Source organism: Crinia signifera, chromosome 8, assembly GCF_055691185.1.
Source record: "Crinia signifera chromosome 8, ASM5569118v1, whole genome shotgun sequence".
NCBI classification, from domain to species: Eukaryota; Metazoa; Chordata; class Amphibia; order Anura; family Myobatrachidae; genus Crinia; species Crinia signifera.
The window spans coordinates 123587893-123601045 of record NC_139224.1 but is presented as its reverse complement, the minus strand read 5'-3'; the positions used below and the strand labels follow the sequence as shown (position 1 = coordinate 123601045).

At 41.6% G+C, this 13153-nt stretch overlaps 1 protein-coding gene across 10 annotated transcripts in view; it reads right to left on the bottom strand.

The window, feature by feature from the left end:
* The window catches only part of HFM1 (helicase for meiosis 1), a 166941-nt gene that overhangs the window by 11938 nt on the left and 141850 nt on the right, over positions 1 to 13153 (bottom strand). For 7 of the 10 annotated variants that reach the window (XM_083157114.1, XM_083157123.1, XM_083157124.1 and 4 more), the window contains one exon: positions 11143 to 11364. The exons of 1 other annotated variant lie outside the window; for it this stretch is intronic. In XM_083157114.1, coding sequence (XP_083013240.1) covers positions 11143 to 11364 — 222 coding nt within the window. The remainder of the gene's footprint in view (positions 1 to 11142; positions 11365 to 13153) is intronic. 2 more of the 10 variants (XM_083157117.1, XM_083157120.1) reach the window with 2 other exon arrangements.

The window sequence follows — 13153 nt, the reverse complement described above, 5'->3', positions numbered from 1 at the left end:
AACAAATCATCTCTTAGTTCCTTATGATTCACAATCCTGTATTTGAACATACTAATCATATCTCCTCTTAACCTCCATTTCTCCAATGAAAACATATTCAGCCTGGTCACCCTTCTCTGTATCTGTTCAAAATAATTTCTGTCCTTTTTAAGGTGCGGTGCCCAGAACTGGACACAGTATTCCAAATGCGGTCTCACCAATGCCTTGATAAGAGGCACTATCACATTGGCATCCCTTGAATCCATTCCCCTATTAATGCATGCCAGTGTTCCTGTTTGCTTTTGCTGCTGCACTTGAGCAGTGTGCACTATTACCCAATGTATCATCTATAATGACCCCTAAGTCCTTTTCCACTGTGGAATGCCCTATGTTGGCTCCATTTAGCCTATATCATTTTTGTTCCCGTAATGAATAACTTTACATTTTTTAACGTTAAACTGCATTTTGACGCCCACCTTTCCAGTTTAATTAAGTTGCTTTGTAGTGTATCCACATCCTGTCCTGAGTTAATTTACTTACTCAATTTTGTGTCATCTGCAAATATTACAATTTTACTCTCTATGTCAGGCATTCCCAACCCCGGTCCTCAAGGCACACCAACAGTGCAGGTTTTGTAGATATCCAGGCTTGACACAGGTGACTTAATTAGTATCTGAGGGATTCTGATTAAACCATCTATGCTGAAGCCTGGATATCACTAAAACCTGCACTGTTGGTGTGCCTTGAGGACCGTGGTTGGGAATGCCTGCTCTATGTCATTACCTATATCATTAATATATGACACAATGTGGGTCCCAATTTTGAACCTTGCGGGACTCCACTTTGGACCTTACCCAAGCTGGAATGTATGCCATTTACCACGACTCTCTGTCCTCGATTGTGCAACCAGTTTTTAACCCAATTATAAATTTTATCCCATACCCCAAAGTTACCTAGTTTTATTAATAACCTTTAATTAGGTACCATGTCAAAAGCTTTAGCGAAATCAAGAAATATTACATCAAGAGATTTCCCTAAGTCTACCCCCCTACTGACTTCTTCATTGAAGCTAATTAAATTAGTCTGGCATGATCTGTTTTTTGACAAACCCATGCTGAGCCTTAATTATTACCTTCTCCTGTACTAAGAAATTTTGGATACCATCTCTTATTATTCCTTCTAATATTTTCCCCACAATTGATGTAAGAGTAAACGGTCTAGAATTTTTAGGGTTAGTTTTTGTTACCTTTCTTCCATATTGGTACTACGTTAGCTATACACCAGTCCCTTGGTACCATCCCATAAGTGAAGGACCCTGCTTCATGTATTTAGTACACTAGAAAGAACAATTTAAAACTAATAATAACAGTAATAATTAAGGAAACAGATGAAAGGGAGTGTCAGAAACTTTAGGGAAAAGCCGTTTTTGTATGGTAGGCCAGCCATGTTTAAAAAAAAAAAGTGTGGAATAAGGATTCTGGTTCAATATTTGTTACAATTTCACTGGTATTGTTTTTCCAAAGAACATATTTTATTGCAGCTCAAAGATGTTTGAGAGAGCTCAGAAGCAGAGCTTGATTTACCGTTAGGCAACCTAGGTGCTTGCCCTGAAATGTGCATTACGGTGTGTGGCATAACATCAAATGAGCATTATGGTGTGTGCCATAATATGTACTGGAGATTACGGTGTGTGGTTTAATGAGTAAGGGGCTCTGCAATGTGTGGCACAATGTGTAACAGAAATTGTGGTGTGTGACAATGTGTAAGGGGTATTACTGTGTGTGGCATAATGTGTAAGGGGTATTACTATAAGGTGGAAATATAACAGAAATTTCAGGGCACGAATCAGGAATGAAAATATAGGTATATGTGAGAGTCAGGGCCCCTCAATGTCAACTTGCGGTGAGGCTGAGTTGCCGGTTCCCATTATGAAGCCCATGTTAAATTCATAACATGGGCCTATTTAGCCAAATACGAATGAGTTTGCCATTGGAAATTAGGAATCCGGAGAATATGGCAGCTTTGTAAATTTGCTGTTTTCTTCATTTGCATATTTGGCCAATCCGGGTCGTACATGGTATCGGCTGTAATCAGCCTTCTTAGAAAATTTCACCCTAATATGTTATGCAGTTTACAATAGATCAACGCTCTGTCCACCAGAAAATGTATTTTCACATTATCTATATAGTGGATGCTACCTTTTTTTGAGGATTATTTTATTTTTTGTAACTTTACACAGAATATTTGCCTGATTTACTAATGTGTAAACTCTGTCTATCGTTTGTTATATTGTTCTCACATTAAAGTTAATTATCCTGTGTGAGAGACTCCAGTTATTTATTAGTATATATCTTCCCCATTTGGATACGTTTGTTATTCTAATTCTAACTGACTGACAGATATTCCCTTGTTGTTTAAACATTAGATCTTTCCTCCATACATATTAAGCAGATCTGTTTTTTTATATATATATAACCCAAATCTCATTGCTTCTCAATTAGACTACTGATGGAACAGTCAATTACATGGAATGAGTAACTGTACTGTATAATAAACCGTTCACTATAGCAGCATAATATATTTCTATCTGGATATTATTTAACTATCATAACACAGCACTGTTGTTTTTAACCCAGGAAAAAATTAAATTGCTTTACCAGTAAAGTGAAAATGCAAATTTATTTAATAACTCGTATTTGGACCGGTCATTATCATGGCCACTAGTGTGCAAAATATCTAATCTGGATGTAGCTGTAGCTAGGCTTTATTTTTTTCTCCAAAATATTTATTTTCTTCTGTTTCTGCTTTTTCCAAATTATCTCTATCCCTCATTTTATTTTGTCTCTTCACTTCACTCCTATCCTCTTTGCCATCGGTACCACCTCTCTGCCGTCCCTTATCTGTCTTTCTTCTGTTGTGCGATGCATTGTGTGTTTGAGTGCAAATCATGAGGTGTTTCGGTACGACGCGTTCGCTCGACTCGGGTTAGCCATTTACACTGCCCAGCAAGCTGGGTCTGACCTGGGATTAATCCTTCTTTTAACCTGGGTTTTTTCAAATGGTCCTTTCACACCACACAGTGACCCGGGTCGGACTCCGGTTATTTGTGCAGTGTGAAAGGGGTAGATCTCTCTCCCCCTCTTTCTTACAAGTGCATTTTTGGAGGGAGCTACAGTAACTTGAATGAACTCGATCCCCCTGGTTCAAGCTTCATGCTGATGGTGGCAACTGCAGGCTGCAACTTGGGTCTGATTCAGGTGTGGTTGTAGTAGGGATGTGCACCGGCCACTTATGTTTTGTGAAATGTGTTTTGGGTATCTCTGGCAGTGTTTTGGATCTGGATCTGTTCCAAAACAGCACCCTTCAGTGTTTCGTGTTCTGGATCTGTATTAAAAACAAAACATATTGCTCCTACGCTATTATTAACCTCAATAACATTAATTTCCACTCATTTCCAGTCTATCCTGAATACCTCACACCTCACAATGTTGTTCTTAGGCCAAAAGGTTGCACGAGGTAGCTGGATGTCTATGCTAAGCAACACAAGTGGGCGAACAAATGCGTATCCCATCTAGGAGTGGCACCGCAGCGGCAGACAGGATGTCAGTTTGAAAAACTAGGCCCAAAGAGCACATAATGCTCCCCCCCCCAAAAAAAAAAAAAAGAGGTACAAGATGGAATTGTCCTTGGGCCCTCCCACCTACCCTTTTGTGTAAATAGGAAATGCACACTTTATCATTTCATTTTATCAATCATTTCAGCGATAGGGTTTGTCACATGACTATGGCTGAAATGATTGGTTTATTTGGGCCCCAACAAAAAAAGAAGCAATTCATCTCTCCCTGTACAAACCAGCTCTACAGAGGCAAGATGTCATCCTCATTCTCATCCTCTGATTCCCCCCCCCCTTTAGTACGTACAGCCTCATCCTCACAGATTATCAATTCCCACTGGAATCCACCATTAGAGGTCCCTCTTTAGTCTCTGGAGGCAATTGGTGGTCTTCTTCGAAGAATTGATAATTCATTATAATGAACATCATCTTCTCTACATTTTGTGGAATCAACCTTCTACACCGCTTACTGACTAGGTTCCCAGCTGCAACTCAGGTAAAAAAGAGCCAGTACAGGGGCCTTCACACTTTTTTTCCTGCCACTGCAGGTACAGACTGTCTGTTACGTCTACTTGGATGCTGTCACCAAAGTAATCCTGCACCATATTTTCAATGCTGACAGCATCGTATGCAGTGGCAGTAGACATGTCAGCAATCGTTGGCAGATCTTTCAGTTCGGACCAGATGTCCAAACTCGCTCCTTACTGCCCTGACCAGCGGGTCGGGGAGGAAATTTGAGCTGTTTTCTCGCAGCCCCAGGTGTGGGAGAAAATTAGGGAGGAGCAGCTGCCATGTCACAGTCTGCTTCAGATGACAATCTTCTGACCAGCAGTGTCTTTGCACCGCTGTAGACATACGTTCGTTGGAAATATAGATACAACATGTGCTTTAAACCGAGGATCGAGCATGGTGGCCAGATTGTTTTCCTCTGACTTTAATAGACTGACCTCCCTCGTATCCTGGCAAAACGTATGAAGGGCTTCATCCACAAGAGCTACATGCTGCGGAATCGCTCCTCCTTCACTTTCTCCAGCTACTTCTGCAACAGCCTGATCAGGGAAATAACCTGACTCAAGCTGGCAGTGTCAGAATGGACTTCACATGTGGCAAGTTCAAATGGCTGGAGAACCTTGCACAACATGGAAATCAGACTCCATTGCGCTTGAGTCGGGTGCATCCCTGCTCCTTTGCCTATGTCGTAGGTGGCAGTGTAAGCTTGAATGGCCTTTTGCTGCTCCTCCATCCTCTGCAGCATATAGAGGGTGGAGTTTCAGCCTGTCACAACCTCTTGTTTGAGGTGACGGCAGGGCAAGTTCAGGAGTTTTTGATTGTGTTTCAATCTTTGGCAGGCAGTGGCGGAATGGAAAAAGTGTCCCACAATTTTGAGGGCCACCGCAAGCATCTCCTGCGCACCAATGTCACTTTTGACTAATGCCTGCACAATTTTACTGGTGTTGTTCGATACCACAAATCCCAAGGAGATTGTAAGTGGGGTATGCCACTGCATGATTATTTCCCTCAGTTTCTCTTAGAGGTTGTCAGCGTTATGCCTCTTACAGAAACAGGTGATACACAGCATAGCTTGCCTTGGAAGGAGCTGGTGTTTTGGAGATGCTGCTGCTCCTGTTTCTGCGGAAGGTGATACATCTACCTAGTAAGCTGTTACAGTCTTAGTTTGCCCTGTACCACTTGTCCACATGTCCATGTTTAAGTGGACAGTGGGTACAACCGCATTTTTCAGGGCACTGAAGACACTTTTTCATATATCTCTGTACATCCTGGGTATCGCCTGCCTAGTCAAGTGGAAATCCCACTCCACTGATGGTGGGCATCGGACACATGTCTAACACCAACATAGCTGTCAAAGCCGCAGTTATATGCTTTGACAAAAGGATGACCGTTGTGGTATTTCATCCTCATTGCAAACGACTGTTGGATGGTCAATTGCTTAGTGAAAGATGTAGCAGTGTTTCAATTCCCCCTCTGGGATGATGAACAACTCCCAGCAACAACAGCAGCAGTAGGTGTAGCACTGCAGGACCTTCCGGAGGAATCCCGGATAGAAGAGTCAGTCATGCCGGTGACATGACCTGCAGGACTACCTGCAGTCTGGATAAAGGAGGAAATTGACGAGTGACTTACTGGTGTGGTTTTCAGGCACTTGGATACAACAGGATCAAGGGATTTAGGTGTCCATGGACTGCTTATGGTCCTAGCCACAGTTTCTGAACAGAACGGTGATTTATGAACGAACTTCAGGTGAAGCATAAGCGAGGAAGGCCCTAGGTGGCCAACGGCCTTGCCCTTGCTTATTGCAGCTTTACATAAGCTACATAAGCGAGACATTGTTGTCCAGATCTGGATAAAAATAATTCCAGACCAAAGTGGCAGAGTTTTTGGTCTTTTGCCCAGGCAGGTATCCCACGGACAACAATGGTCTCGCCCGATATCGCATTTAAAAAAACCACATCACCATCAGCAGTGTCCTCCTCGTCAACTTCCTTCAATCTCAAAATCAGGAACTGGACAGTGGGTAATCCTTCCAGCATATGCAGAGAGCGTGCAAATGGTGGAGGGATCCACTTCTTCCCAAACAGTGATGGGAAGGTCAGGCATCACAACCACCAACACCTTTGGACTTTTTTTGTGATACCCTTTTCTTTAGAAGGCACAGTTCTTTGCTTTGTTTTTGATGACAGCTTAACTCTCTTAAATTTTCTATTTGGGAGAGGAAGAGGGCTTAGATTGTCTTGTTAAGCTGAACCACTAGTCACAAACATAGGCCAGGGCCTTATCCGTTCCTTGACACTCCATGTCATCAATGGCATATTGGAAAGCTTATGTTTCTCCTCAAACGATTTACATTCATTTTTTTCTTCAAGTTACATTTTGGATTTTACATGCCCTCTAAGATGACATAGGGCATTGGCAGACGACGTTGCTGGTATTTCTTATTTTATGTCATCACTAGTGGCAACAGCTTCAGCACTAGAAGGAAGTTGTTCTTGTTCTTCCACTATTTTATCCTCCAAATGATGGTTCTCCATTATCTTTCTGGAGTATCACTGGACTGGAAATATGCAGCAGTATCACTGGAATTTAACTGCAGTATTACTGGAGTTATGCAGCAGTACCAATGGACTTTAATGGCAGTGCCACTAGACTGGACTTTTGAAGCAATATCACTGGAATGGACTTATATAGCTGAATCACTGGACTTTAACGGCATTATTACTGGATTTATGCAACAGTACCAATGGTCTTTAACGTCAGTGCCACTGGACTGGACTTATGTAGCAGTATCACTGGACTTTAATGGCAGTATAACTGGACTTATGCAGCAGTACCAATGGACTTTAACGTCAGTGCCACTGGACTGGACTATACTGCACTTTCACTGGACTGGACTATACACACAGTATCACTGTACTGGACTATACAGCCCTTTCGCCGGATCACAGTATCACTGGACTGGACCTGTTTTGTGGGAATGTCGATACCAGGATCTCTGTCTTCTGACTGAGATTTCCTAGCCTTACCAATGGGTTACAAATTGCTGCAGACTTTCAATTACCTGGCATCTGCAATAGACTTAAGCTTTGTGAGTATGGGTCGTGTGCATGCACAGTGTGTCAAACATTGGTACATTGCATTTTTTCTGGAACAGTGACCCAGTCTGAATCAGGATATCTGACAGTACAATGTAGCTGAGAAAAATTACTTGCGCATCCGCAAGACCGATGAGAGCCCCCTTCCCAGCAACTAGCTCTCTCCTGGCCAGAGATCTAGTCCTGTCCCCTTCTTCCCCTCTCCGATGCTTCCTCATGTCCATAGGACAAGGCCTATTAGCCTGGCTACTTCTTCCAATCTGTCACTCTCTCTCCCAACCAGTGGACCAAGTTTGCCTCCTCCTTTCAATCTTCCCTGTTGCACTCCTTACTGTGAAGATCCATTGCACAGGAGTTTATGTGAAGGGAGAAGCTTAAGTGCTTTCATGTGCGAAAGTAGTTTAGCAAATCAGTATACCGTATTGCATAGGGCAGGCATGTCCAAAGTCAGGCCCGGGGGCCAATTGCGGCCCGTGCTGTCATTTCAAGCGGCCCGCTGCCTCCAGCTGGAAGTGGATAGAGCATCAGATGTGGGAAGCACAACACAGGACACTAAAGGTGGGGTCCCAGCGAGCGCGCCTTTACCTTGCTGTCTGCTGCAGTGAGGAGATGCCGGCCGCCACAGTCAGAAGTGTTTGGCGTCCTACCCCTGCTGCTGCAATCGTATATCACCCTACTCCACAAGCACAGTGACAGTAGTGTTTGGGAAGGGGGGGCAGCAAGAGGGAAGCTTGCTCCCGTAACATGCAGAGCGGAAGAGGGCAGCAGCGGGAGCCCAAGCATCTCCTGCCCTTGCAGTGCCTGCTTTGCCTCTCCTTCCTCTGGCTCACACAAGGGACTGGGAAACATACTAAGAAGGGAGTGGGCAGAGTGGGGGACATACAGTGAAGGAGGGTCAGACTGGGGGACATACAGTGAATGGAGGCAGTTATGGCCATTCAGAGAAGGGGGAGCAGGGGCAGGCTGGGGCACATACAGTGAATGGGGGTCATACAGTGAAGGAGGGTCAGGCTTGGGGATTTACAATGAATGGAAGCACTGATGGACATTAAGAGAAGGGGGCAGGCTAGGGGGCAGAGTGAATGGGTGCAGAGTGGGCAACATACAGTGAATGGGGGACATATAGTGAAGGAGGGGCAGGCTGGGGGACATACTGTACAGTGAATGGGGGAGGCTGGGGGAAATACAGTGAAGGGGCAGGCTGGGGGACATAGAGTGAGTGGGGGACCATTCTGATGTGATTAATGATTCAAAGATTGTCAGGCTGAATGGTCGGCCCCCACAAATTTACACTTCACAAAATCTGGCCCTCGTCGCAAAAAGTTTGGACACCCCTGGCATAGGGAGATGCAGCACAGTAATGTAGTGCAGCGTTTAGTGTGATGTAAAGTCATGATGTAGTGTGGCATGTAGGGGGGATGTAGCATAGTGATGTAGTGCGATATGTAGGGTTGATGTAACGTGGTGATGTTGTGCGGCATGTAGGGGGGATATAGCATAATAATGTATTGTGGCATGTAGGGGTGATGTAATGTGGTGATGTTGTGCAGCTTGTAGGGGATGTAGCAAAGTGCTGTAGTGAGGCCTGTAGGAGTGATGTAGCATAGTGATGTAGTGTGGTCTGTAGGGGGATGTAGCGTTGTGATGTAGGGCAGCATGTAGTGATGTAGTGCCACGTTTAGGGAGATGTAACATAGTGGTGTAGTCTGGCATGTAGGAGTGATGTGGCATGTAGGGGGAATGCAGCATAGTGATCTAGTGAGGCATGCAGGGGGGATAAAGCATAGTGATGTAAAGTGACATGTAGGGGATGTAGCACAGTGATGTAGTGATGTAGGGATGTAGTGATATATTCCTGTTAAAATAAATACAACTGAAGCAAAGTAAGGTATAGCTATTTTTCACATTATTTTACCACAGTATAATGGGTACAATCACACACGAGATATCTGCTTAGAACACATTACAACATTTGCAAAAATATAAATAAATGAATACAATCTAGACAAAATTATTTAATTAGGAATTAAATGCATATACAGAACTAGACATGAAATGTATAATTGGAAAAGTTTTTTTGTTGTTGCTGGAATAATACTGGTGTCATACCAGCCCTTCTAATTAGGCATCAATGACATCATTATATAATGTATTTTTACAGTTTCACTAAGGTGATTCTTAGTAGGTAACACATTGCTAATGGTAACAAGGTCTTTCATACAATAGAGTTTGAAATCAGTGACAGCCATTGTACGCAAGCTAAAGGTTGTATTTCCATGACTGTAATTATTCCCATTTATACTTAAAGGAAAACCTTTTGCTGCATCACAAGCAGTCTGAGGTGATGGCCCTTTAATTTTGTGATGCCTAATTCAAAGCATCCCTTGCTAAACACTGTACATTGTCACTGCAGGGTTTCACTTATATCCTGGAAGTTCAGAAATACATTTACACTCATTTTCCACCTAAAATATTTTAGTATTCCAAATGTTAAACTAAAGTGATTTTGTGATGGCTGACTGTGTCCAAGCAAACAGCTTTGTGTAGAATAAGATTTATATTACAGCATACTTGCCTACTTTGGAATACTAGTTTCAGGGCGATTATAGTTGGTAGTAGAATTTTGCAAAGCGCCCCATTGAGGGGGGGTGTGTCTAGTTCAATATATGGAGAGATTGTGAATGTGGCACCTAGAAGCGTGGGTGTGCACTGCTACATCTGAGAGGAATCTTGTAAAATGACTTGTATCCAAATGTAGATGAGCCCCAAAGCAGTTAGTAAGAGCTACTAAACAGTACTTGCTAAAGTTTTGTACATTGTGGGTCCATAACTCTCGGTCACTCCTTGAAATCTTTTGGCCAACTCTGCAAAATTCTTCTAATGTCAAAAAAGTTATAATTATTGTTATTGTTAGTAATAATAGTAGTATCCTTCATTGTAAACTCCTGTAACTGTTCTCATTGCTATGACTCTATACATTACATGCTCTATTCCCGGGAGCAATTGGGATTCGGATTAACCCCATTATTTTTATTTCCTACCTACTACACAAAGCACTAAAGGGCATATTTATCACAATTCAAACATCAGATGCAGATGGAATGTAAAAAAAAAATTCAAATCCACACCCCTTCACTGTTAAGCTTCCATTAACCTCCATACAGGTGATCCAGTAAGCTCATCTGATTGCTGGGCTTCTGCTCCTCGATGCTGTAAACTGTGATGCTGGCCAGGACTTCATAGCATCTCAATTCGTATATATATATAAGATGACCATAAGGAGCACAGTGATTGGCTGGCTTTGCTGCCCTTCCCCACATCACCGAACTTGCAGTAAGGTTTTTTTTTTCACTGTAATCAGCCGGTGATCCATTTAGACACACAAAGCAGAATACAGCCACCATCTCCAAGTTCTATTCTTCCTTTCAGAGCAGGGCAGGACTAGCAGTACCAAAAGGAAGCCTGCATAATGCCAGATGAAGATGGCGTTATTATTTCAGGGCTTTCTCTGTTTTTTTTTTAGATTTACTTTAGTAAATTAGAGCAGATTATTTTTCCCATTTGTCATGTAATAGGTAAATGAGTGTGGCTATTTATTTAAAATCTCACAATTGTATTCTGCTGTTAGCATACATTTTAGTCACCCAATTAAATATTGCTTGTAGTTTTAAAAATCTTATACATCAAGGAAGAATCAGGCAATTCCCTGAGAAATCCATCATGGTGGAAATCCTCTAATTTTAAATTCTGACCAAAACAACATTGTGATCGGGAAGTAGGGGATTTTTAACATGCAGTTTTTGCCAATTCCATGTCAGATTGCTGCTTACTTATGTTTGCTGGACAGCAGATTGGCTAAGCAGAATAAGCATTGGGCTATAGATGAATGACTGGGCATTGGGCTATAGATGTATGGTCCACATAAACTTAACATGGTCTTACCTAAAACAGGTGTTTCTGTTTCAGTTGGAAAGTTGCTGGCATCCAACAAGTTGTCATCATCAATTTCATCCCAGACATCATTTCCTAAATCAAATGATACATTAACTGGTTCCAGAGACCATGAGCTGTGTCTGTCGGTATCTTTCACGTTACTGTGATTTTTTAATATATTTCCACGTTGCTGGTTTTCACAATTTTTATTTCCAGAATTTGAGCATCCTGCTAAATTTAACAAGCACAGGAAACAAACCATAGAAACAAATTACAAAACATAACTATAAAATATATATTTATACAGTTTTTTGGCCACTGAATGGAGCCACAACCTAGGTACTGCCTAGTAATGGCCACTAATTTTCCGCCACCTTATACCCACTGCGCAGTGTGATATGACCCAAACGGTCCGGACGAACCCATGCAATGCCGAGTTAACACCCCTGTTGCCATTCCCCCCCCCCCCATCTTCACCCACCGCTTTGGGCAACATCATTTATTTTCCCTTTTAGAAGCTTCAGGAAATTTTCCCCATGATCTCTATAGAAAACACAGGAACATTTTAATTTAGCTTAATCAGTAATTACTCACTTTCCTAAGCATCCTCTTGTGTACCTGGTCTTCTGCAGTATTGGTGAATACGTGAGTGTGCAAGTATATGTGAGGAGGGGAACCGTGAAGACCATCAGACTGGTAAATTATATATATATATATATATATATATATATATATATGATCCAAAAAAAGATGTCACTCCGGGTCTTTTTTGTAAAAGTGCAAAAACTTTACTGTTGTCTGTCTGTTTTTGCACTTTTACAAAAAAGACCCGGAGTGACATCTTTTTTTGGATTGCATATTTGGTGCTCATTTGTTTCCCCCGTTGGTGAGAACCTGGGCAAAGTGTATTGGAGGTTTCACAGGGAGTGCCGGACCTTGTGCTACAATAAATATATATATATATATAAATAATTTTATTATTCACGCACCTTTGGGTTTTCAAAGCTTAAAACACCACTTTTTTGAATTGGGTACTGAGGTTATCAGGAGTGTGCATACCTGTGGTAAATCCAAAATGAATTCCACCCAATGACTTCAAACTGCATAGTAAATTTTATTCATCATAATGAACTGTAATTTTTACCTTATATAGGAAATGTAATTTTTTTTTTTAACAGAACATTTTTTATTTGAATAACAAAATGTGAGCAACGATGGAATTTTTAATGGAAATTTTACGCATCATTTAAAGAGATGTTGGCAGTCAAAGGGTTAATACTGTTCATAAATTATCTAGATCTTTCTCTTTAAATTCATAAGATTAAAGAGCCAAATGAACTCTTCCTAAAGTGACACCACCAAACCAGGAAGAGTAGAGGGAAGAGGATGGTTGCAGAGGCGGATTAAGACCTCATAAGCAAGGAACTGGCTTGGGGCCCTTATTGTTCAAACAATTCATAGCACTATATTTTGGCTGCTTTGTGTCATCAATAGAGTACCCGGGAGGGTGCTCAGCTTAATGAACATCGGCTCTATGAACTCTGAATCAAGCTTTAGGCCTTTTGGAAGAAGGCTTAATACCTGTGTTACATTTAATTTTATTTTTTTAATACTTCTTTATTTTTTATTTTTTTAAGTACAAAATACATTTACACAATACAATACAATACATTTACACATACTTAAATACCGAAATGACATGACTTTCGTATAATACGCAACATACATACAACATTTGGTGAATTTGTTATTCTACCTCTCTAAATCGATGCCCCCCCATATAGCTTGAACATTCCTTCGGTATGAATCTCACTGAGACACGTAAAGCCCCCTATTCGTTCCTCGCCCTACCTCCCCCCATTTCCTCTTCTCTCGGTCTATCCCTCTAAAGTGGCGTTAATTTATTTTTTCCTGTATTACTGAAGGTTAATTTATTTATCAAGTGGAACATTTAAACATAGTGTATTTTTAACGTGAGTTAATCTTTTATTTATCTTAGTGTTTAACTCTAACATATGAT